The sequence below is a fragment of the Sus scrofa genome, chromosome 1 (genome assembly GCF_000003025.6).
Source record: "Sus scrofa isolate TJ Tabasco breed Duroc chromosome 1, Sscrofa11.1, whole genome shotgun sequence".
NCBI classification, from domain to species: domain Eukaryota; kingdom Metazoa; phylum Chordata; class Mammalia; order Artiodactyla; family Suidae; genus Sus; species Sus scrofa.
This window is the reverse complement of record NC_010443.5, coordinates 120,523,360-120,550,368: the sequence shown is the minus strand read 5'-3', so window position 1 is coordinate 120,550,368 and position 27,009 is coordinate 120,523,360. Positions and strand designations below refer to the sequence as shown.

Genomic DNA, 27,009 nt, shown 5'->3' with positions numbered 1-27,009 from the left:
GGACTCTCTGGTTTTCATATTTTGTATTATGCAGACTCAGGGCAGTTTCAGTGTTAAAGAGCTTCTACCAGGGTGTCTAATATTGGGCTATTGAGTGAGGCATTATAAACACTAGAGCAGTCTGTAGCCACATCACCCAGAATGCACCCAATCTTGTCTAATCTTGGAAGCTAAGCAGGGTCAGGCCTGGTTAGTACTTGGATGGGAGAAATACTAGAGAAAATGCTTAAAAGCAGAAACATGACAGAATTAACAGGAAATTTTTTGACACCCAAAGACAAGCAGTCATACACATATGTTGCGTGGGAATTATGGATAGTCCAGGTCCGTACCTCAGCAAAAATCAACTGAGTGGTGAAATCCATAGAGTCTTCCAGTTTCTCTGCTGTTGAAATCCTGTGTCTTTTTTCTTCTACTAGAATTTCCATGGCGTCTTTCAAATCCTTGCTGGAAATGAAAATATCATCTATTTGCACTCAGTTCAAACATCTAAAAATATGAACTCATTTGCCATTGGTTGACATAAAATGGCCTTTTTTTTTTGAAGCCATTAGTCCTCTTGGATAACTGAATTTACACTTAATTTTCCTCAAATATCTTTAAATTATACATATATTACAATTCATGCTAAGGAACCAGAGTTAGCTAAGGTAACCACACACTGGTAGCAAAATCAAGGCTGTAACCTCTAGTTAAGTGGTAAAAACTGGAACCAAAAGGCTAAATCCAACATTTTTTAAAGTGTTGGTGTGATAGAGAAGGACAAGTATTATATGATCTCACTTATATGTGGAATCTTAAAAAAAAAAAATGTAAGCTCAGGAGTTCCTCTATGGTGCAGCAGGTTAAGGATCCAATATTGTCTCTGAGGCAGTACAAGTTTGATCCCTGGCCCAGCGCAGTGGGTTAAGGATCTGGCATCATTGTAGCTGCTGCTCAGAGTCAGTCCCCGGCCTGGGAACTTCCATATGCCATAGGTGTGGCCAAAAAAGAAAAAAATATGTGAGTTCACAAATACATGGAATGGATTGTTGTTTACCAAGATATGGGGGTGGGGGGTGGGCAAAACGGGTGGAGGAGATCATCAAAAGGTACGAACTTCCAATTTATAATAGTAAGTCATGTGGATGTAATATACAGTATGGTGATTTGTTGATAATACTACATTGCATATTTGTTGCTAAAAGAAATATTAAAAGTTCTCATCACAAGGGAACATTTTTAACTGTGTGTGGTAACAAATGTTAACTAGACTTATTATGATGATTGTTTTGCAATATATACAAATATAGAATCATATATTGTACAGCTGAAATGAACGTAATGTTACATGTCATCCATACCTTAATAAAAAAGCAATATTAGCCAATTGCAAGGGTATGAGAGGAAGGAGACTAAAAAACTTCTCTGACTCTTTACTACTCTAGGTCCTAGGAGATATTACTTGGTGCACTAACCATTGACAATGTTGTATACAGAGGGAATCTTGCTGTGCTGATTTAAGGAAACCAAAGAGAAGTTGCTATGCAGTCTCATGCAGCAAATTTCTGTGGACCTGCTGACCATAACACAGCTAAACTAATGATGAAGTTTAGCTGCTGACCATAAGACTCTTCAGATTACCACAAAAATCTGACTGCAGTGAAGAGACAAATCCTTTATCTTATTGATTCAAGTCATGATAAGCTCTGGTAGAAACAAAGAGAAATGTTTAGGGAACCAAGTGTCCAAATCATCCACCTGATACTCATCAATGACTTGAGACTAGAAAAAGCAACATCAGTTGACTTCCTCCCTGGAGATGAATATACTGAGTTTTGAAACATGCAAACAGAATGAAGTTCGATCTTCAAACAAGTTTGGAGTTTTACAAATGGAGAATTTAAGATAGTCACTGACATCTGGGGAAGATATTAACAAAGACATGGAGAAAACTATCATATTTAGTGCCTGCTACATGTCATGCTCTGTGCTAATTGCTCTACATATGGGATCTCATTAACCCATATCTCCACCCTGGAAGGTAGGTTATACTTTACTTCAAATAACATCCCAAGGCCAGTTGGTTACTAAGTGGTAGAGACAGGATGCAAACCAGGTATGACTACCTCTAGATGCCCTGGACTTTCCACTGGTGGTTAGAGGTGGCATGTGAAGTGGCTGGCTATGTACACACTAAACACCCACTGGTTAGCCTATAGGCCGCTAGACACTCATTCAGGCTTTGGTTGGAATAGTCTGAGACCAAAGCAAAGTCATTTAATAAGGATTTTAGATGTAAGATACAGATACATAACTAAAAAGAAAAAAATAACACCTTTTATTGAATTTCATTATGAAAAATTATTTTGTGACTACTGTCAATTTATCCAAGTTGAATTAAGTTAAATCCATTAGAAGCAACACAATAAAATGATTTTATGTTTCCATTTTTGCGGACATCCAAAGGGAACTTTGACAAATAGTAATGACAGGCTCAGCCAATTCTTCTTTTCAACACAAAATATAAAATGCTGTCCTAGTTCTAGAAGTGGAAATCTCAGCCTCCTAGTGAAAAGCTGCCCCAGGCCAAGGACTTGCTTTACTCTGTGGTCTGGGCACATGCACCCAAACTACTGTAAGAAGTGTTTCATCAGGGAATTCCCACTGTGGTGCAGCAGAAACGAATCTGACTAGTATCCATGAAGATGTGGGTTTGATCCCTGGCCTTGCTCAGTGGGTTGGGAACCCAGGGTTGCCATGAGCTTTGGTGTAGGTCATAGACTCCACTTGGATCCTGCATTGCCGTGGCTGTGGTGTAGGCCTGCCACTGTAGCTCCAGTTCCACCCCCAGCCTGGGAACCTCCATATGCCCTGGGTGGGGCCCTAAAAAGAAAAAAGAAAAAAAAAGTGTTTCCTCTGCAACTTAATCAACAGCTCCTTTGTGGTTCTGAGAAGGAGAAACCTTGTTGGAAAAGCCAACAATATCTAAGACATAGTGCAAATCAATCCAGTCTCACCAATATATTTTCTAAAATGTGTTACTTACACAGACTTTTCATACTTTCTGTACAGCCAAGAAATCTTAAAGAAGATGTCTGGTTTGAGAAGGAGAGCTTGCCATGCATCAAAATAACCCTGGACTTTATGCACGAGGGCACTTTCTATAAAAAACAAACAAACAGAGCAGAGCAGTTGAGCCCAAAAAGGATACATTGATCAGAAAAGATCCCCTGTAAATTCTCCTACCACCTGGGATTCTAAGCAGGGTAAGGTTCCAGCTTTAATGGGTGTTTCAGCCATGTGATGCCACTAAACAAACCAGTACTAATTTATTCTGCTTGAATCTAAATTGGCCAAGTTAACCGGAGATTTGCCAGTTTTCAAGTTTGTGTTAAAAACACAGCCTAGAATCTAACATGTTTCCCATTGGCTGAGCCTCCAACTCCTTCATATTGTCCTGTTCATGGGGCAGAAGGTACTAATAACTATGGCTGTTATGGTCTCAGTTCTAGCACATGGAAAGGCAAAAAGCCTCACTATTCTCCTGTTTATATTTATGTCGAAAGGCAAAAAGCCTCACTATTCTCCTGTTTATATTTATGTCCAGAATGTGGAATTAATCTTCAATTCTTCAGTGCCTTATCCTGAATCCTGTGCACAGTCAGTTTTTAATGGATGTTCATGAATTAAATTGAATACTAGAGAAAAGAAAACCCCTGATTTTTTTGAATTTCTACAGAAGGGAAGGGAATAGACATTCATTTTCAATATGCTAAATACCAGGCACAGGGCAAGGTGCTTGTCACAAGAGATTCATTTAATGTTTACAGTCTTTCTGTGGGAGTGAGTGTCACCATTGCGCAGATGCAGAACCTGAACTTGATAGAGATGAAGAAGCTCACCCAACCCCAACCAGCCAGGGTGCCAGGCAGGCCCTAGGCTGGAGCCCAGTTCTTTCTGACCCCAGAGTCCAGTCCTTTCATCATAGTCGCCCTGGGTCCCTGAGGCAAACTGAGAGTTCAGCAAGTGCCTGGTGAGCAGAAGGAGAATACACATAACTGCATGTGGGTCGTGCAGGTCCTTAGCACCACAGGCTGCATCTGTGAGTTAACAGCTGTCGAAGTCCCTGGATCCCTCCTAGGAGTCAAGGCTAGCGGGGAACCAAGGAGCAGGGGCTTATAAGCCTGTAAACCTCAGGAGCGATGTGTGTCGAGCAGGCAGTCAGGACTTTGGGAGTGCCTGTCCGAAGGGGATCAGGCAAGAGGCAGTGACTGAAGTGCTCAGAGTGAATGGGGCTCCCCTCCTAATGTCAATCAGATGCGGGTGCTATGACTCTTGTAAGGAATCACGAAGGAGCAGGGGGATGAGGCAGGGAGAGTGGAGAAGAGGAAGGAGGGCTTCCCGCTTGTCTGCTTGACCAAATGGGGTCAAACAGGGAGCAGGCGTGCTAGCTCAGGTGGTTTGGGCAAGTGTGAAACCCATGCGTTGTTCTCATGCCTGTGGTGTTCTTCCCGCAGGACTGCATCTGGCTCGTGGCTTGTTTGTTTGGGGCTATGTTCAGATGTCCTCTCCACAGAGGCCTTCCTGACCACCCTCTCCACAACAGCCTTGGCCTCCCACTGACCCCCCCCCTTCACTTTCTGGCTCTTTTCTCTGTGGTGGTGTGTTTTTTTTTTATCCCAGACACTTATTATTGCCTAATATATTACTAGTTTCCTGTCTGTCTCCCTACTTTTTGAAGGCAAGTACTTTGTCTTGTCCACTGCTCCATCCCCCAAAATGGGCATAAATAGGCATATAGTAGGCAATGGATACATATCAGCTGAATGAATGTATGAATGGATGGACACTGCTAGAAATCAAGTGAGGAGAAATTACATTAGGCTGATAACAGCCAGATGGAACGAACTCCCCTGATTAATGTTTCTTCTTTGTAGATGGTAGAGTTGCATGTATGTGTTTTAATACTTAGTGCTGTAAAATAGTGAGGAAAGCAGCTTTTTGAATGGGATGTCTTGCCAGGGTTGTTATAAATGCTATGTGACAAACTGTAGGAAACAACTTTCTAAAGTGCTTGGCACAGGAGTTCCTTTGATGGCGCAGTAGTTAACGAATCCAACTAGGAACCATGAGGTTGCGAGTTTGATCCCTGGCCATGCTCAGTGGGTTAAGGATCCGGCGTTGTCATGAGCTATGGTGTAGGTTGCAGACGTGGCTCGGATCCCGCGTTGCTGCGGCTCTGGCGTAGGCCGGTGGCTACAGCTCCGATTGGACCCCTAGCCTGGGAACCTCCATATGCTGTGGGTAGTGGCCCTAGAAAAGGCAAAAAAAGGCAAATAAATAAACAAATAAATAAAGTGCTTGGCACAGAATAGATACTAAATCCGTGGTAGTTATCAGCATCATTTCTGCAGCATCAGCTCCCAATGATATTACAGAATCAAAGTTTTCATACTTATGTGGGTTTGAGAGAGAGGAGTGTTATTGTATGTATAATATATTGTATGTGTATGTTTAGATAGGCATAGATAATGCCTAAAATAAGGATTGGAAATGATTAAATATATAGGTTTGGTGGTAGGATGTATTTATGAACAAATACAATGATCACATTTGTTAGGTTTCCACTGTGGACAGTATCCTATTTGCTAGAGCAATAAGGAGAAACACAAGAAATAGAAGAGGGCCCCTGCAATGGATATACAAGATCCTGTTCGTGAACAAGGCAGACCTACCTGGAAGACATTTTAGGAAGACATTTTAGGGCTCCTTAGAAATGTTTAAAGAAGAGCAGTGTGCAAAAGAGCCTATCTTTACTTGAGTCCATTACCCTTCTTGTGTCCTGCTCAAGGAAGGGCAGAACGTCAAGTCAGGAGATGAAAGTTTCCATACCGTCCAGTGGGATCCCCAGGAAGAGGTTGTTAGAGGTGTCCAGCATGATGCGCCGCATGAGGGTCAACACGTCCACGTAGCCCAAGTCATTGCGGACCTCCTCCAGCTTGTCCAGGTGCTTGGTGATGGAATCGGCACAGATGGTCACCATGCGCACCAGGCCAGGGCCGGACAGAGCTGAAGGGTGCACATCAATCAGAGAGTGAGCTTCCTCCAGCTCCAGGGCACACAAGCACCATCAGAGGACTTTGGCTCTTTCTGTTTGGAGCTTAATTGGCCACACACTTTGATTCAACACATGAGTAGAAATGTTCATATACTTTATTTTTATAATCTAATTTTCTATTAGCAGGTATCACCTTTATGATTAAAAATGAATGAATAAATAAATATTTAAAAATGAGCTATTCAACATTAAATTTTATTCTTGCTGTGACAAATCATTTGTGAGAGTACAAATGAGACATTTAGTACTTGTGGCCATAAATCATGAAACATTGATTTGTTTACATTTCACTCTAAAGAAGGACTGGATTTGGCCAGGGTGAAATTTATTCAATGTTGCAGTGGGTAGCAGAATGTTGCTACAGAACTGTTCAACTAGATCTTTCTTTCCTGATCCAGAGTGTTTTCTGTTTAATTGTACATCATATGTATGAAATGATAATCTTAAAAATTACCAGACATACCCTTCTCTTAATTTCCTTTTCTCTTCAAACTACTTCTAGGTTTATTGTACTTAATGTTATAATAGTGAAACATTTTTTTGCTGTTGTTGGCTCAGCAGTCTTTCTCACAGAACTGTGAACTCGTTAGGGCTGTGATAACCTATTAGCTTTGTGTTTCAAATCCATAGTACATGGTGGTCTTTGATATATATTTGTTAAATAGAGGAATGAATGAAAGAGTGAATGAATAGATGAATAATGACTGAAACTAGGTAGAGTGAACTGGCTCTGAGCTCTCCTTTTGCTTGAATATTGACCATTGAGCAGCAATGGGTCCCTCTGGTATGTGGTCTGACATGAGAGTTTAACTCTCTTTAAGTCCTTTCTTTCCTTGTTCTAAGTTTCTTCAAGCTTTTAAAAGGAGTAATCTCTTTTTTAGGTCTTTCTCATTCAGACTTGCTGCTAAAGTCAGAGCCCTTCTTTAACTCCAATTATCTAAAGTCAAGAGTCTTTAAACAACACAGATCAGCTGTACTGTGGCAGGCCTGAAAGAAGACTTTGCCAATAAGAAAGGAGGTGTGGTGAGTGGTCCTAGACTCTAACCATTTCCATACATGTGTAAAACAGAGGTTGGGTTGGTAGCATACTTTGAGACTCTAGGAGGAACTTGGCATATAGGAAAGGCCAGGATGCTGTTTCCTGGGTAACTATTACATCCACAACTGGGACAGATGTCTCCTGATGACTCAGCCCTTTGCATGGAAGGGTTGGCTTTGCTTACCAGCTGATGTATGATTTGTCTCTATGTCCAAGAGCTTGAAGCCACATCTTAAACATATGTGCAGAATGCAGTATCATTGAAAGGGCCACAGGCCAAGGTGTGGGTGGCCTGTAGAAGCTGGAAAAAGCAAGGAAACACCTTCTCCCCTAGAGCCTCCAGAAAGGAACACAGCATTGCCAGTGCCTTGATTTTGGCCCCTTGAGACGCATGTCAGACTTTTGACCCACAAGCGTATAAGATCCTCAATGTGTGGTTTGAGGTTCCTAAGTCTGTGTCAGTTTGTGAGACAGCAGTAGGAAACTAGGACAGAGGAAGCTGTGATAGAGTTGTGCTGAGTCCTGGTGATGGGCAGCTCTGTGGAGGGGCCTCACCTCTTGGCTGGGACAGGCATAGGTGTTCCCTTCTCATCAGCCACACAGCAGCATCTAGGTTCAGTATAGAGGCTGGCTGGAGGGAGACTGTCTGTGGCTTGTGGGCAGACCAGCAACCCATCTGGCACCAGATTCAGGGCATGACCATATTCAATTCCAGCAGCATATAGGAAAGGGGGAAGTCACTATATAAGGTGCTTGGGGTCTTGTCTTTACTCATCCATTCCTTGCTATGTTGCCTGGGGGAAAATCACAAGCTCACTACAAATGTATTTCGATAGGTATAAAGCTCAGAGGTGGGACAAGATACAGCTCTTCTCGGTAATAAAATGCTCTAATTTAACTTATTTGCAAATTGTTTTCTGCTAAAACATCTCAAATGTCAGCCAAAGATTCATCAAACATACTGGCTATGTTAAATCAACCATATTGCTGATATGCTAAATTCTTAACTGAAGTGACATCAAGTATATAGGGTGCCAATTCTTTACATTCATGTAATTGTGCAGCAAGAACAGATTTGTGGCAGCAAAATGTGTATGATCTGGGGTTGTCTACTCTGCTGTCATTTACTATTGTAGAAACTTGGGCAAGTTACTTATCTGTTTATGCCTCAGTTTTGTCATTTGTAAAACATAGGTGTTATGACTATCTACCATATGGGTTTGCTGTGAGATTAAGGTATCAAATGCTTGAAATACTGCCTATTATATCGTATATGGATAATGAATGTTAACTCTTTCTATTTCACACCAAGAAGTAGCAGAATTTAAAAACTGTTTCAAAGTAGTCATATTCACAGGCAAAAGAACAGAATCCACCCAGCTACTGAATACCTTTTGTAAAGAAAGGTCGAACAGCTTTCCAGAGGGCTGGATTATTGTTAAACATGATGCCTTTTTCATGCATGCCAATGCATTCCAACCCAAGTTTGCTGCCAAATCGGCACGTGTAATGATTGTGCTTCATTATGTGGAACATACTTGAAGACCTTCAGAGAAAGCACACCTTTGGGTTAATTGTTAAAGGTCAGGAGAAATCAACGTGATGAGTATGACTATCAAGTGGCTCTCATAGCAACTGCATCTTGATCCAAATACACCGCCTAATTTCTAGTTTACAGATTAAATAAGCACTTGCGTTAGCACAAGAACTCCTTACTGGTTCAAATATTTCTACTTACTAGCTCTCTGGCTTATCATCCCTTATTGTACAACACACACAGACACGGACACACACACACACACAGAAACACATACACACAAACACACATTTTGTTGCTTCCTCTTCTGTAATTCCAAGTCTCTAATACGTTACCTACCAAGGTGGTCAGAGCTGCAAGGTTTCACAAAACTGAACCCTCCACACCATCTTAGTTCTAAGAGCCTCTATTCCCCAAGCAGCCCTGCTCCAGATAGTGCCTCCCTGCACATCACCCTCAGAATTGGAAGATGCTGGTTAACCGAAGTCTTACCTCTTTACTTGGAAGCAGCAGTTCTACCCTGCACCTTCCATGCCCCCGAGTCTCTAATTGGCCCTGGCCCCTCGAGTGGGGTACCATTCAGGGACTGAAGGACATCTCCTGGACACCTGTGGCCCTGGGCTTGGTGGCAAGGCTGGGCCTGGAAGGGTCTCTGTGATGGCAGCAGTGGCTCCCTTGGGCTCTGCATCCAACATGATTCATCAGAGTCTGCAGGTTCACAGAATTCTCCAAGGACATAGGATGTGCAGAGCCTTTCGATAGGCCTTGACTTGGCAACCCTGGGAGTCTGGCAAAACCCAGGCTTCCTTGAACTCCTCTGTTCCTCTTCCACTGCTGTGCCCTCTCTCCCCACCCCCAGGCCCAGCTTTTAAGGGCTGGGATGGGCCTTGAGAGCAGCTAGGAAAGAGGAGACAGCCTCTCCCCACCCATCTCCCCCTCTAGGACTTGCTTTCAGAATGTCCAGAATGTCCTGAGTTAATAAGCCATGAGGGAGTTCCCGTCGTGGCGCAGTGGTTAACGAATCCGACTAGGAACCATGAGGTTGCGGGTTCGACCCCTGCACTTGCTCAGTGGGTTAACGATCCGGCGTTGCCGTGAGCTGTGGTGTAGGTTGCAGACGCGGCTCGGATCCCGTGTTGCTATGGCTCTGGCATAGGCTGGTGGCTACAGCTCCGATTCAACCCCTAGCCTGGGAACCTCCATATGCCGCGGGAGCGGCCCAAGAAATAGCAACAACAACAACAAAAAAGACAAAAAAAAAAAAAAAAGCCATGTGGTTAACTCTGTGTGGGAGTCAGAAAGGGGGGGGGAGGGGGCACGTGAACACATATGGGCTGGGGTTTATCAGAACATAGAGAAGATAATAAGCAGGATGTGTGGTGTTTGTAGGTCCATTGTTTTCATAAGTGCCAATATTTATACTGCAGAGGGAGATTGTCACAAACCCCACTTGCAGAAGTCAAACCAGATTATGTAAATGATACAGAGGAAAGTCAGTGCAGCGAGGAAACAAGGCAGACAGACGAGGGCAGAAGGAGGAGGTCACCTCGAATTCCTTACCCACAGTGTTGTCCGGTTATGGTGAGTGAGGGAGGGAAGAAGGGTCACGTCTCTGACACCTCCCTCTGAGGCGCAGGCTTTTTATCCATAACCTGGCAACGTCAGGTCTGGGACATGGAGCCCTGACCTGTCCCTGTGCTGCTGAGTAGACAGTAGGACCACAGAGTTTTTGCTCAGGCACAGACAAGGTCTCATGTGTCCTCTTCCCCCTTCCTGTGCTAACAAAGCTGTTCCAAGCACGTTACCAGACCTCCTCTGTGGGGCAGGATAACAGGCTCTTCAGATCACAGCGTTTATGTCACAGATTTCTATGGGCTCCATATGGCCAAGTGCCAATTCCCCTTGAAGACACATAGGCATGGCAGAGTGACTTCCTCCCGTATGTGTATCTGCAACTCCCAAGAATTTCCACTCGAGTATATTCAAATTGAGAGCCATTTTTCTTGGCGATAATCAGCAAAAGGAAGCAGAGTTTGGGAATAAAAAGAGGGGCCGAGGGGTTGGCAGAGGAGGAATAGAGGTTTTCTGCAGTGCATCTGTGGGACTGGAGAAAGCCACCGCAGGGTGACCTCTCATGAGTCTGTGTTCCGGCCACGTGAACAGGGCAGGCCCCAGAACGTGGATAAAAGTTGCCCATCCTGTGTGGTCTGGTGAGGAGCTGCCATAGGCATGGCTGAAGTGATATAAGCCTTGACTTGGGGCTCGAGAGCCAAGCCAGTCAGGTCTGCTAGGGAAGTTAAAATAGGTATTCTAGAACCTTCCCACCTGAGGCTTGTTGATTATGCCATGTCTCCAAGACCAGAGTGGAGTTCAGAGACACAGATCATGACAATCCAAAGGGACCAAACATTTGAGCAGAGGAATAGGAAGACAACATGCTCATTCTTGCAGGAAAGGAAAATAGTTTAATAAATACTGGAGTTCCCGCTGTGGCTCAGTGGTTAATGAACACAACTAGCAACTCCGAGTATGTGGGTTTGATCCCTGGCCTTGATTAGTGGGTTATGGATCCAGCATTGCTGTGAGCTGTGGTGTAGCCCGCAGATGCCACTTGGATCCCATGTTGCTGTGGCTCTGGTGTAGGCCGGTGGCTACAGCTCTGATTGGACCCCTAGCCTGGGAACCTCCGCATGCCGTGGGTGCAGCCCTAAAAAGCCAAAAAGAGAAAAAAAAAAAAACTTTTTTAATAAATATGTCTTTGATTCTGCAAAGGAGAAAGAAGCTGGACATTTTCTGTGGTGCAGGGGGTAGAAGATGGAAAGAATTGCACAGTGCTCATTGTGCAATTCAAGATGCGTAACATATTTCTGGTTTTAACTTTATTTTAGATGTTACTTTTTCTTATTTTGACGAACTTAATATTGTTTTAAAATTTCAAGTTCAACACAAGTGAACAGGTGTTCACTGCAGTGTTGGTTCTTCTTCCCCTCTCTCCACTGAACTTTTATTTCTCATTTGCAAATTCTCCTACTAAGGGGGCTTTCTGAACACATAACCCTCAAGATGGGAAGTGGCTAGTACAGTCTATATGACTGATTCCTACACTGGCCTAGAGTGACGATCTTCTCACTTGATTTTCTCTCCAAGTTGACAGTTGGCTCCTAAAAGGATGACTTTGCCTTAAGGAGGTTGTTCAGCATTGCCTGTGAGAATACATTCCTATAAGACAGTGAGCCAAGGAGTTCAGCTCTGGCTGCGTAGATTAGGCTCTGGGCTAAGAATTAGCCAAACCCTCACATTTGTGATGAATTCCAAAGTCCTATTTAAAGTTTGAAAGAAAGCCCCATTTCAGTGCTGAGAAATGAAAATAGAATTATCATAAGAATGAATTATTTACTTGATATCTGTTTCAGGAAGAAAAATCTTATTTTCAAATCAAAGTACTCTCTACTAGGTGAAATATACTCTTGATTTGATTCTCGACAATACTTATCAAATGATCCTGAGTTTTGGACAAGTTTTCCTCTTCCTAGCAACTGTTTAAAAAAAAAAAAAAAAGAACAAAAATCCGGATGTTTCTTTCTATATTCCTGGGAATTAATTTGGCTGACAAATATAAAAATTTTGTCCTTTATGGAAACATCATATAGAATTGACTGAAATTCTTATTAGTAGACTTCATAACTATTACCATCCCACACCTTACTCTGGAATCAAAGCAGAAAGTAAATGTATACTACTTATTCAGAAACTAATATCTACCAATTTAAGTGGATAGAGGACAAACAGAATACTATTTTCTGTTCTGAATTTTAGAAGTTTTTCATATTTCATGAAACATATTGGCCTGTCCATTTTTTTGAAGAATTCCTTTAAATTTAAAAACTTAAAGTCAAACTACAACCCAATTAAATGTTAGTTGATAAAGAGCTAATGATGGTTGCCGGGGGGAAGAAGTGGGATGGACGTAGAATTTTGGGTTGGTGGATGCAAACTGTTACATTTAGAGTGGATAAGCAATGGGGTCCTACTGTACAGCACAGGGAATCATCTCCAATCTCTTGGGGTAGAACATGATGGAAGATAGTATGAGAAAAAGAATGTGTGTGTGTGTGTGTGTGTGTGTGTGTGTGTGTGTGTGTGTGTATGACTTGGTCATTGTGCTGTTCAGCAAAAATTGACCCAACACTGTAAATCAACTATATTCATTAAAAAAAGAGCTAACACTTAAAACCAATGTGTCCGTTAGGGGGCACCAACATCCCAGTTATGCTGAATCAAGGGCTCTGCCTTGGCAAAACACAAAGTAGCCAAGACTGAAGTGATACACACAGCAAGCAAAATGTGACTGAGGACAAGCAGTTTAAAATGACATTATTTATCAAAAGTAGACTGGCTGTATCTAACCAAAGTAAACAGGAATGTGAAGAAGGGAAGGTTGCTGAAGAACCAGGGACACCAGCCCAGAGCTCTCCTGATACGCAGAGCAGCAGAGACCTCCTTCCCACAGCAAGGTGGGCCTATAGCACCAGGTGAGAGAGAAGTTATACTGATTGACTGACTGGGAGAGGATTTTGCACCATTGAGGAGAGACCAAGTAAGTCCCTAAACTCAGAAAGAACAGTGTCTGGTCCCTGGCAACAGTATTCTTCTTAAATGTGACTCAAGTCAAAAGATATCTCCAGGGAGTTCCCGTCATGGCGCAGTGGTTAACGAATCCGACTAGGCACCATGAGGTTGCGGGTTCGATCCCTGCCCTTGCTCAGTGGGTTAACGATCCGGCGTTGCCGTGAGCTGTGGTGTAGGTTGCAGATGTGGCTCGGATTCTGCATTGCTGTGGCTCTGGCGTAGGCCGGTGGCTACAGCTCCGATTCAACCCCTAGCCTGGGAACCTCCATATGCCGCGGGAGCGGGCTAAGAAAAGGCAAAAAGACAAAAAAAAAAAAAAAGATATCTCCACATTGAAGTTCCCACTGTGGCTCAGCAGGTTATAAACCTGACTAGAATCCATGAGGATGTGGGTTCAGCCCTGGCCTCGCTTGGTGGGTTAAGGATCTGGTATTGCCATGAGCTGCGGTGTCGGTCGCAGACGAGGCTCAGATCTGGCATTGCTGTGGCTGTGGTGTAGGCTGGCAGCTATGGCTCCGATTTGACCCCTAGCCTGGGAACTTCTATATGCCTAAAAAAAGAAAAAAAAAAAAAAAGATATCTCCACACATATCAAAGTTCTTGTCTCTTCAGAATGAAAAGGAGTCAGGAAATAAGTTCTTAGGTGGTTAGTAAGATGCCATCCTCCCATTCTGAGTTTAAAGAACTCCACACCTGAGGTCAGGTTCAAGAGTGATGAATACTAGAAATATGGGGGAGAGAATCAATGGAGTAATTGGTACCAAACATTTAAAAACACTTGCTTTGTGTAGACTTATCCTGTGCCTGTGATTTATACTCCATTGGTCCTACCACTTTTCCCTGTCCATTGCCCTCTAGTGTCCTCTCTTAACCAGCTTCTATACTGGGGTCACCGAAAGAGAGTAAGAAACTTGGTAACAGAGTTCTGACTGTAAACAACCTAACCTGATCAAATTTATCATCACTAATGTGGGACTGCCTTTCCTGGTCTCCTGCTGTGATGGAATATGAAGGTCCTACATCTAGGAGGAAAGTATTATTACATAATGTTAAAATGACATAATGTTAAAATGAATGGAATCAAACCTGTTGTTCAGTGTATAAGCAATACTGGGAATAGAAGAGTATGTTCAAAGACACTGTAATGAGACAATGCGAGAAATTTGGAATGTGGGACATGCTATAAGACACCTGACCTGGTCTTTTCAGAAGGTCAAGTTCATGAGAGCAAAATTGGGATGACTCCTCTTCTAACTTTCTTGTTCATTTGATCTTTTCTTACTAGAAAGCTGGCAAGATATTTTATTGTGAAACATTAAAATCACTCCCTTCAGTGTATCTTCAACTCCCTTACTTAGTCCTAGTTGGCTGGTAAAACCTCAACCGTTGCTCAGTCTAACTCTTACTCTGTCTTTGCACCTGGTAGCTGAATGGGGAAGGGCAAAAATCCATACATGCACACGTATACACACACACACACACACTCTCTCTCTCTCTCACACACACACACACACACACACATACACTCACTGGCAGGTCTCAGTTAAATTACGTGGGCTCTCATTGTAGCTGGCAATTCTTCAGCATTTCTTGAGCCTACTCACTCTCACTTTTCTGGGTACTGTTATATCCTGCCTATTCTCTCTGCCACTGTTCCAATTCCTCACCTTTAATCTCAACCGAAAACTTTTTTTTCCTGCTTTACTGAGAAAACAAAAGCAACTAGAACCTCTGCAAGTCCAACCACCAGGATCTGTGCCCATCTTTCAACCTCCAACCCCCCCGCTCCTGTGGATGAACTTCTCTGTCCCTATTCAAGGCCAACTCCACTTGTCACCTGGGCCCCTGCACATCTCACCTGGCTTACCACTTCTTTCTCCTGCATCAACCGTTTTCATCTGTAATTCATCATTTCCCATCACACATGTTGTAATATCTCCTAACTTAAAAAACAAAACTCCTTGGACCAAACATCCCTTTCAGCTCTGTTCCATTTCTCTGCATCCTTTATAGCAAACTCCCTGGAAGAGTTGTCTATACCTGTTGCCTCTGATTCTTCTCCCTTTTTCTCTGCAGTGGTCAGACTTTGCTCCCACCACTCCACTGACACTGCTAAATGCAGTGTTCACATCTCTGTCCAGCAGGTGGCACTATCTGGGTGGTTGACAGTTCCATCCTCCCTGACATGCATTCCTCCCTGGCTTTCAGACCACCACACTCTCCTGGTTTTCCCTTTTCTGCATGAGCATCCTTCTCAGCCTCCTGTGCTAGTTTCTGACTGTAGTGGAAGTTCTGAAGGGTCAGACCTTCCTTCTCCACATCCCATTCAGTGGTAGTACGCAAGTCAAGTCAAAATATCTGACATGAGATCCTGGTTTCTCCCTATCCTAAAGTTGCTCCACCCATCTCCTCTTCTGTGCACAGCACATATTTACCTGATAATAGTGTGGACAACCACCCTAGTTTGCCTGGGACTGTCTCAGGTTTAATGTAAAAATCCACAATGTGGGAAACCCTCTAGTCCCAAGTAAACCAAGACTGTTGTTCTCTCTACCGATACCATATGTTTTACACTTTTATTGTTGGTATGTTAACACTGTAACAATGTATTTCTCTATAAGGGTAGGGATTTAGGATTGAGTTGTTATGATACCTGGTGTACGTAAGTTGTCAGTAAGTATTTGCTTACTTATGGAATGAAGAGCCAATAATGACTGACTATGTAGGTTAGGATCATCCGGTACTCAGTAGATAGTCAATTCTTAATTAATACATGCTTCAAAAATAAATGAATGAGTTTCCTATAAATTTATACCTGATTAAAACATGTACAAATACTATATCCCTTATTTGTAGGTAAACTGCTAACAGGTGCACCAATATGACCCTAATTAGTGTGTTAAGTGCTAATTCCCCTTCATGGATGCTACCCACATTCTTTTCTTGATAGTCATGCCAAACACTACGGTATACACATGACCTATAGTGTCATGCATAACGTCTATAGACCCTCATTACTTTGGAGCATCCCTCCCTGGGGGATCATGCCAACTTCATCTACAGATGACAGGCGGACCTTCCTCCAAAGCCCCCAGTTGCTCAGGCAGAGTCCCAGCAGCCCTCCTGCCTGACCTCCCTGCTGAAGTTCTGCAGCCTCCACCCCTCCAGGACTAAGCTGATTTGAAAAGTTGGGCCATAATCTCAGTGCAGTTGTAATGGCTACCGATGCCAAACTTTTCAAAAGAGAAACAACCTGGCAAAGTATTCAAAGAAAAAGAAAGAGCTCTCTGGGGTCCAGTGGGGTCTTCTCAAGAGGTACGGGTAGTTCTGGAAGGACTGAAGAGCAGGCAGGGGAAGGAGATGGGGACAAACACCTCCTATGCCTGGGGGAGTGCAGCCCTTAACAACAAAAGTGAGCAGCTCAGAGGCAATTAAAGGGAACACAGAGACTCCAACCAGAGAAAGCCAGCTGGGAGGACAGGGCAGGGAAGAGCTGGGGGAGCTGGGAGAGGGCACAGTGGGTTGTTGTCCACGTCCTCAGTGTGAATCAGTGCCGGACTCTGTCAGGGTCGCTAAGGTTGCTCTCCTGACTACAGTAGCAGTGTGGCCAGATGCCACCTGCGCTGTAATGCGGACCCTACTTCAGGAATTGCCTTTGGGGTTCCTGGGAATTTATCTGGTGATCTAAGTATCTGGTATCTAATAGCAGTTTCTGTTCTGTCCTCTGGTCCTTTGTCACGTGCTTCATTCTTCCCTCCAGGTCTAGGCTTGTGCTCCTACCACCTGAGCTGGATTTAGGGTATGAAAATAAGACAAAACCACCCCAACCTGCTCAGCTGTTTTCCCCAACCCCTGGGAAAGGCCCCCTGCCCTGGAAGCTTCTTCCCTTCTCTCCTCCCTCAAGCTCCTCAGCATGTGGGATTCACCTGGGGGGCTCTAAACACGGCTAATTCCTGGGTTCCGCCATGACCTTTTAAAAGGTGGGGTGTGGCCTGGGCAGGGGAATTTTGAACAGCTCCCTGGGTGACTTTAATGTGCAGCCAGGGTGAAAAGCACTGCTCTAGATCCTGAGCTTCAGGCATTAATCTTTTGGATAAATATCCTGTTGGTCCCCTTCACCTGTGTCTGAGGGAAGGAGGTGACAGAGGAGGCAGACCCTGACCTGAGGGTCTGGAGGGCAACTAGCTGTGCTGGTGATGAAAGAGCAGGTCTCACTCCCCAAGCCCAGTTATCATTGGTTCCACGACATTTTAAGAGTCTAGGCAGTTGTAAAAGTGAGGGAAGTAGTTCCTGTCGTGGCTCAGTGGTTAATGAATCTGACTAGGAACCATGAGGTTGCAGTTGCGGGTTTGATCCCTGGCCTCGCTCAGTGGGTTAAGGATCCGGTGTTGTCATGAGCTATGGTGTAGGTTGCAGGCACGGCTCGGATCCCGAGCTGCTGTGGCTCTGGAGTAGGCCAGCGGCTACAGCTCCGATTGGACCCCTAGCCTAGGAACCTCCATATGCCGTGGGTGCAGCCCTAGAAAAAACAAAGACCAAAAAAAAAAAAAAAAAAAGTGAGTGACGTATTGATATTGAAAATAAGAATGTATCAAATGCACTTAAATTTGGCTGAGCCGAGCTCAGTAGACCAAGAGTAACTCTGGTCTCCTCATTAGAGCAGAGAATCTCAAAGTGGAGTGAGCCGCAATCACCTGGAGGGCTCGTGGAGACAGATCTCTGGGCCAGAACTTCTTCTTTAGGGGGTCAGAGTGCGACCTGAGGAAGGGCGTTTCTCACAAGGTCCCAGGTATGTGGATGCGGCTGGTCAGGGGACCACACTCTGAGAAGCCCTGTACTGGCGCGTTTTACTATGAATGCCAGTGACATGGCACTTCCACTGGAGCTATTTCTGCTTAGTTGTAGAAACATGGTCTGTCTTAGCTACTCTTCAAATTTTACAATACCAAACTGAAAGAAATAGCGAAGAACCCAGGCAAAAGCTGAAGTGTGAGTTCGGTTCAAAAATAACATACTTGGATGGATAGAAACATTTGGAAGGATAACACATTGTCCTGCCCTGCTCCATCCTTTCATGGATTTCATTCAAAGAATTGGGCTTTGGGTTCACCATGTTTTTTTCAGAAACGACGTATATTATCATGGCCTGAAAAACTACTAGGTAGTTTCCAAATGCTTCACTTACTTCTGGGCAATGGTCTGTGTTATCGGAAGAAAAAAAAATTCTAAAATCAGTAGTATATCCCTACCTTTCTTAGTTTATAGGTAGTTTGTAGGTAAATCCTTGTCAGGGATTATACATATAAAAACATGTTAATGAGACACTTCGGCACATAACTTTGCTAAAAGTCTGGTAAAGATAGCTGAACGTCTATGATATATGAGCCCTTTTAAACTCCCCATTTTCTATGGTCATTCAGTAAGAAAACTAGTATTTCACAAAGTTAGTTATTCACAGTCAATGACTATTTGGTGAACCCCGGAGTGAATTCAGTTTGCCAAAGTTATCCAGAAAATGTAAGTGTAAGGGTGGCAGGAGAATACCTTTTCTTTTAATGGGCAGTATTGTTCCTGGTTTACCTAAAGTCCCTCAGCAAGGACATGGGCACACAGTCACCAGTAGGACAGCAGCATATGAGTGGCACCTTCTTCCACTGCCTACCCTCCTCGAGTTTCTCAGTAGCCTGTCATTAGAAAAATATCAGCCAACTGAGTCAGAATTTTTTTCCTCAGGTGTTTGTTTTTGTTTTGTTTGCTTGTTTCAATGCTTACGTATACCGCTAAGACCAAAATTTTCGGGAAACATAAAAGATGATACCTGTCCTTCAAGTACATTTTGTCAAAACCAAATCATCCGTATTCTAAGTTTCCACATTCACTGCTCAGTGAGATCTTGAATGATTTCTCGTCTTTGCAGAGTTCTTTATATGTACCTATGGCTTCAAGCAAAACCCAGTTCTTCTATTTGTCTTAGTTTTTTACCTGGGAATCACTCATCTTTATTCAAGTAGTAAACACATAGCTTTGGAAACAAAGATGGCAAGCTATCAAAATAAGTTTGTTTTTTATTAGGCAATTTCCCAGCCTTGATTTTAAAAACGTGTCTCCAATTATTAACAGACTTACTTGCTAATAATGAGTGTTTCCTCTCCACCTATCCAGACCCTCATGAATTCTCCATACATTTTGTTGTAGTAGTTGCAGGCACTGCCAATCCCCATCCAGAGGAACCTGAAGTGGGAAATGAGGGGCCCAATTCCCAGAAAATAGCCAGGACCTAGGGAAGTCATTAGATCACAGTCAGTATTTCAGCAACATCAAGAAAAGCAATTGCTTTAAGTTATTGCTGTTCTTATTTTTTTAAAATCTGATTGTCCACTTATATCTTCTGATGTATATAGGTGAATCACACACATTCACAGTGATTAAAAGAACCACACAAGTTAACATGGGGCTCTTCACAGCTCCATGAGTAACGAGTACTTCAGAGTCTACACCACAGCAGTTCCATATGGTCTCAATCATTTCAGTCACAATGAACTGGAGTAGGGTCTACTCTATCCTTGCCATGTAAATGGTGTCCATAATTTTCAAATGCAAGTCAATCAGGTCTTCTGGTAACAAGGATGAAAACCAGGACAAGTGATGAGCTGACAGATCTGTCTGGCTCCCTAGTTTTGTCTGAAAACATTGCGTTTGAAAGTGCAAGCTAATGCATGGGGTGGGTTTGAATTCGTTTGTGGTTTTGGTGTTGTCTTTTTAGCTGTGAGAAACATGGTCTGCAAAGACAGTGTCCAACAAAGGGCATCCATTCCTTTTTTTTTTTTTCCATTCAAAAATGATTCAGTTTAAGAAGAGAATCTTAAACTAAATCTCGTTAGAATCAAAGAAAGTTAAGCATTGAGGAAGGAGGCACTGGCTGATCAGTGTCCAGCCCAGAGTCTGAGACTAATGAAGAGCAGTGGCCCTGACACCCTTGCTGATGTAGATCGTGACAGAAATGTGAGCCAAAACTCACACAGTTGGCTGAGACAGTACAGTGCTGTAATAATTTAGATAATCTGAGTTTTTGCATGAATCATCTAAATTGAAAGTTTAGTTCCAAATCTGGCAAACCAGGTTACTCCTTAATTTTGCAGTGGCGGGATTAATCTGGACAAGATGATCAGGTTTTTTTTTTTTTTTTTTTTCGTCTTTATACTTCATTGTTAATGTCTATAGAACCAATACAAGGATTTGGGTTCTTTTGAGTTAAGGGTTCTTAATCTTAGGATTGTTCTAATAACACTATATTATAACTAGATGACTTAACATTAAAATAATTTCATTGAGCTCTCAAAAAGAATTAAGTTAAACAAGCTGATTTGATTATATACATATTTTCTTAAAATTTCACCAGATATGCTGACCTCTCGTCAGATGAAATATGCGTAATAACATAATATTTTGCTAAATATTTTAGCTTGAAACATTATAAATCCTCTATAAATGTTTCCTGGATGATTTTTTAAGTGATTAGATGTGTAAATGATGAAGTTTTAAATGTCATCATGATTTAGAATATTTTAGGTGTATTTACATTGATAAACATGGAAAAGATAAAATATCTCCTACACTTAGTCCCTGTGAAGTCAAACATCTGTCTTTTAGGGAATAAACTTACTCAACGAATATGCAAGGCCCATGAGGAACAAAGACATACAAGTAACAGCTTTACTTTTCATGTTTTAACTAAATATTTCGTGCCATGTAGAAAGTCTTACTATTTGGCAACCACCATTCAAATTTAACATATGACAGTGAAGAGCCATAGCTCCTGAAAAAGAGAGATTGTGATGAATTCTGCTAAGGTTGAGAACCTGAGTGTTCTAACCGTAAGAGAAGCAGAATTTTTGATCCCTCTTATGCCAGCTTAATTCAGCCAGCAAACACTGAGACACTGCTACTTACAGGCACTAGCTCCAAATTAAGGACCCGAAAGGGTATGATAAGTATAATTCAGTCCCATCAGGTGCTGGGCAGGAAAAAAATGTGAAAAAACCCCACAAAATCAAATAATTATCCCACAATGTGATCCTTTCCTTTGCGTGCGTATCTTGTAGCGTAAAGTTGGAAAGAATAATGCTCTGTCTAGAAGGGGAGAAGTTTTGGTAGGATATTAGGGAAGCTCTGGTCGTATCCTCATTAAACGGCTCTCTGCTCTCAGATTTGGGAATGCCGATCTATACATTCAAAGACTGTGGGAGTCTCTTCACACCCAAAGAGGAGCAGGAAATGCTTCCCTGCATTTTTGTGCAGAGACAGCCTCCATCAGGCTGGCACCTGAGACCTCTTGCCCCCTGTCCTAATCAAGAAGCTGTTTCATTCCATGCTCGGTGTAAACCCTGGAGAAACCTGTGCACATGAATGTTCATAGCAGCACTGCTCACAATAGCCCCAAACTAGAGATATCCCAATTGTCCCCTAATGTCTGGAATAGAATGGGTGGATTAACCATGAGGTGTTTCTGTAACTTCGTATCAGATGAACTGCAGCTGCATGCTACAACCTAGATGAATCTTACAGGCATAAAAATGAACTACAAAGCAAGACAAAAGAATAAGCAATGTAGGATTCCGTTTTTAAAACCTGTAAAACCAGGCAAACTTAAAGTATATTGTTTGCAATATGAAAATAGGTGAAAATTTTATAAAATAGCAGGGGAGCGATTGTCACAAAAATAGAAGATTCTCTACTTCTGGGGGCGAGAGAGGGTATGATTAAAAGGCACAGGAGGAGTTTCTAACATCCCACTTCTTGTCCTAGACTGTGATGATCTGCTTATCCGTGCTTTTTTTTTTTTTGGTCAAACAGATTGTTTACAGACAATGAGACTGTATTGCCATGTCTATAACTAATGTGGTGCCCAGGGCAGAGGGAGGCTTTGAGGAGAGGATCTGTGTGCAAGGTTCCTGTGTCCTTGGGGAAGGGAGAACTGCCAGGTGTCAGGTAACTGTGAGTCCTGGGCAGAGATCAGTGAACTGGGCCAGTTTCCCCAAATTGAAGTTTACAAAGCCCTCACATAGAAGTGACTCCTTCCTCCCCCAGCCCTCATGGCCCTCCCTGGCACTAAGTCCTCTGCCTGTGTGTGTCATCTTTGCATATTCCTGCCCCCCACTCCCCCCAGCACTGATATGCAGGCCCTTTTAAGTAAATGGAGGTTGACAAAGCTGAGATCTGGGTCTCAGTCTCATCCCTTACTAGCTGTGGACACTTACCCGCTTTAAGTCTCGAAGTCTTCATCTGCAAAATAGGCATCACCACGCCCACCTCAACAGAGTGCCATGAGGTTCACAAGAGAAAATGAGCATGAAACTGCTTTGAAAATTGTAAGTTGCTTGAGAGCTTTGGCTCATTGAGCCTTCTTAATGCTTTGGCTTTCACTGACCCTGATATTCCCCACACCTATAAAACCAAGAACCCAGAGAGCCCGGAGGTCAAAGGTGGGATCTGGTCAAAGGTGCTCAGAAGTACTGGTCAGCAAGAACCACCCTGCAAGGCCAGTGTCCTTACCTGCCCTTCCCCAACCAGGAGTCATGGCATCTCAGCCTGGGCCACTGGAGGGCTCTGACCAGACCTCACATTTTCTCAGGGAAAGCATGGAACTAGAAGCTCCTGGTAGCACAGTGGTTGTCCACCTGAGATGCAGGACTTCCTGGTGGGCCCCCTGGTCCCCTATTCCTACTTTCCTTCCAGCTGAGGTGCTGGAAAGCCTTTTCCCTTTTCTAGGCTTGATCCCCACACCTGTGAAAAGACAAGTTTGAATGCCACAGTTTCTCATACTTGTCTCAATGGTTTGCCTGTCAAGGCAGATCCTGTCTCTGGGGCTCAGTTTCCCCTTCCGTCAAACAAAGGGGCTAGGCTCCATTGCCTGGTGCTCAACCCTGACTGCTCAGGAAAATCATCTGGGGAGATTTTTTCTAAAAGAAATCCACATGGGAGTTCCCTTCATGGCTCAGTGGTTAATGAATCCGACTAGGAACCATGGGGTTGTGGGTTCGATCCCTGGCCTTGCTCAGTGGGTTAAGGATCCAGCATTGCCATGAGCTGTGGTGTAGGTTGCAGATGTGCTCGGGTCCCATGTTGCTGTGGCTCTGGCGTAGGCTGGTGGCTACAGCTCCAATTAGACCCCTAGCCTGGGAACCTCCATATGCTGCGGGAGCGGCCTGAGAAAAGACAAAAAAAAAAAAAAAATCCACATGGTGGCACCTCTTCAGATAGGGCTGAGAATCACCTGTGAGTCCTCTACCTGTCATGGTCCTCTACCTGTCATGGTCTGATGTTCCAGCCCAGGGTGGGGTGGACAGAGTGAGCTGCCAAAGCTGCAAGGATTCCATTTCCTATGCTTGTCCCCACCCACCCCGCCCTACAAAGGTCCAGGGGAGTTCTCCCTCCACCTGCAACATAAATATCTAGCCTCCCTCTGCCCTTCATCATTCATGGATCCTGACTTGGGTACCCACCGGAGGAGGAGAAATCTAGTGAGGAAGGGGAAGGGGTTCAGTTACAGACCATGGAACAGGCTTTCTTCCAACTCCCCCCATCAGGGAGTAGAGATCAAAACTACTAAACATTCCTTTACACTGGGCTTGAAAAAGTAACCTCAAATACCAGGCTGAATCAGACAGAGAGGCAGGCCGTTCTGTGGAAAGTGATAAAGAACCCAGACCCAGGGCGCTCTGCAGCAGCCCCACACTCCCACTCTTCATCACTCTGTGCGAGGCCCACCACACTTGGAAGCGTGTGATGGCTTGGCTCTTGAACTAGAGCCTTACCGGATATCTTATGGGACTGGGGACAGATGCCTGCCATGAGGGATTTTCCCTCAAGACTAAAAAGCAGTCTGATATTTCAGAGAATTCTGAGTTAATCTGATACTGTGTCATGGTGGAGTTTCTACTGGAATTATCTGGGTAATTATATAGTACTTTTGCTTGATCTACAGCGCTTGTTGAAGATTTTTTTCAGATTTCCAAGGGAACTGTTTCTACTGCAATTATCTGGGTAATTATATACTACTTTTGCTTGACCTAAAGAGCTCATCGAAGATTTTTTCAAATTTTCAAGGGAACCATAGTGGTCCCAATTCTTCTTCCACTGTCCAAGACCCATCCACCCCTTATGGTGGAACCAATATCACCATCATGCCCAATATAAAAGAAAAATGAAGAGTGTGTTGGGAGAAGGAATAAGTTCAAGAAAGGAAGAGTCCAGAGTACATGGATAAAGCAAAGTGGAAGGGAGATAGAAAAGGGGCAGAAGGATTTCCAGCAACATTTTCCCCTTCAGAGAAAATCGAATCAACAAAACAAAAAACAAATGTAAACAAACCTGGAATTTTACCTTGCTATACTGCATCTTAAACTTACTTTAAAGGATACATATGCCAAGTCTATTTTACCAAAGCATAGTATAGGCTGGCAGGGATTATTTAGGATAGTTTTAATGTTTTCATTAGACATGTGCTGACAGTTGGCTAAAATTGTTTGCCTGAGTCTTCATTTTCTAATATGCCGTGCCCTTTAACCATCTCCCCAGATTTGCTCTTTTTCCTTTTGACGAATTTCCTTTACCCTTATGGATCAAAAGCCCAAGAAAACAATCTCCTTAGATATAGAAATAAATGGCTGACTTACCTGGTATTGAGGATGTGTCCTCATAATTCCAAACCCAGAGAAGTAAGCCAATGAGCAGCAGGATTGCAATGCTGCCAAAAAGGACAGCTTCAGACACCATGCTGCTGATGTTCATTGGGTTCAGCATTTCCAAAACCATCTTGCTTTGCTTGATCTCAGGGGAAGCAATATAAAATCCTGTGGAAATCAGAGGGGCAGAAAAGTTAGACAATGCCCCAAAATATACATTTAGGACTCCTGTTGCCTCAGATGATGCTGGTACTCTAGAGATGGGCATTTTGTTTTACAATGTGATTGGACACTTAGACAAGACATATTTGTAGTTACAAGTCAAAACAAGTAAGCCCAAGAGAAATCTCTGGCTTGAAATGCAGCATTTCTGACCTTGGCAGAGTCTCAGGTTCGTTTAGACGCTTGGTCTGATAGAACTTATCATCTTGCCCTTGAGTGGGTAGAATGACTGAATTCCCAATTGAGGGCCAAATTTCTTACCAAAATACATGAAAATGAAACTCAATCCAGAGATGGAGCCATTAAATGACTTCATCAGCAGAATTTTTTTAGGCAATCTTTTCCCCTTGAAGCCAATTAAAAACAACAACAACAATCCCCAACTCCCTTCCCTGCTCAAAATTACCTCCCCCCAAAAGGTAAGCTTCTGTAGTAAGAAGATGTTTCATGGCCATCATTGAGGTATTTCAGAGCTCCCATGAGGTTGTCTATTGAATTCAATGTGACTCACTCAGGACAATCTTATCCTATTTCCTGTGATGAGGTTTAAAATCTCTTGAACCATATGCTAGGGAAGTAGTGTATGCGAGCCTATGACAGAAGAAAAAATAGGAGAGGAAACATAAAAGACAAGGAGAAAGAGAAGTAATGGGGGCAGGAAGAAAAGAGAGGACAGACATAGTTGATGCCACCAAAAGTAGGTTCAGTTGTCACCAGCAACCAAGCTCCCCCCAGCAGCTAATCTCCTTTGAAGGACAATTTTCACTTTGATTTGCTGGTTTTGTCCTGTGTTTATTTTTTTCCTTTTTCTCTCAGAGACCATTTTTTTCTACTTTACTGAGATGTAATTAACACATAGCTATATAGAAGTTTAAGGTGTATAGCATGATGATTTGACTTACATAATTCTGAAATAATTACCACAATAAGTTTAGTGAATATCCATCATCTCCTACAGATACAACACTAAAGAAATAGGGGAAAAATTTCCCTTTTGATGAGAACTCTTAGGATTTACTCTCTTAACAAATTCCACATATAACACATGACAGTGTTAACAATCTTTATCATATTGTACATCACATCCCCAGTCCTTATTCATCTTATAGCTAGAAGTTTGTACCTGTTGACGACCTTCATCTAATTCACCCTCTCCCAACCCCACTACCTCTGGTAGCCATAAATCTGATCTATGAGTCTGTTTCTTTGTGTTTAAAGCGTAATTGACCTACAACACTATGTTAGTGTCTAGACAGCATAGTGATTCAGTATTTTTATACATTTAGAAATGATCACCATGATAAAACTAGCTGTCATCTATTATGTAAGTATTGACTATATTCCCTGCACTTTACTACATTTCATACCCATGACTTGTATTATGTAACTGAAAGTTTGTACCTCTTAATCTCCTTCACCAAATTCTTCCCTCTGCCCAGACCCCTCCCTTCTGGCAATCACCTGTTCATTGTCTGCATCTGTGACTCTCTGTTTACTTATGTTTGTTCATTTGTTTTGGTTTTTAGGTTTTACATGTAAGTGAAATCATACATCATTTGTCTTTCTCTGTCAGACATTTCATTTAGCATAATACCTTCTAGGTCCATCCATGTTGCCACAAATGGCAATATTTTTTCTTTTTTTTTCTTTTTTAGGCAATCAGAACTACAGCTGCTGGCCTACACCACAGTCACAGCAGCATTGGATCTGAGCTGTGTCTACAACCTATACCACAGCTCACAGCAACACTGGATCCTTAACCCACTGAGCAAGGCCAGGGATCAAACTGGCAGCCTCA

At 43.0% G+C, this 27,009-nt stretch overlaps 1 protein-coding gene across 2 annotated transcripts in view; it reads right to left on the bottom strand.

Moving 5' to 3' along the window:
- The window catches only part of CYP19A3 (cytochrome P450 19A3), a 79,214-nt gene that overhangs the window by 5,735 nt on the left and 46,470 nt on the right, over nucleotides 1–27,009 (bottom strand). Inside the window, exons 2-7 of one of the 2 annotated variants that reach the window (XM_021083473.1) lie at nucleotides 24,981–25,157; nucleotides 19,432–19,582; nucleotides 8,531–8,685; nucleotides 5,875–6,051; nucleotides 3,029–3,143; nucleotides 333–447 (exon numbers count right to left, since the gene is read on the bottom strand). In XM_021083473.1, coding sequence (XP_020939132.1) covers nucleotides 333–447; nucleotides 3,029–3,143; nucleotides 5,875–6,051; nucleotides 8,531–8,685; nucleotides 19,432–19,582; nucleotides 24,981–25,119 — 852 coding nt within the window. In that variant the 5' untranslated portion in view covers nucleotides 25,120–25,157. 2 annotated transcript variants of the gene reach the window in all.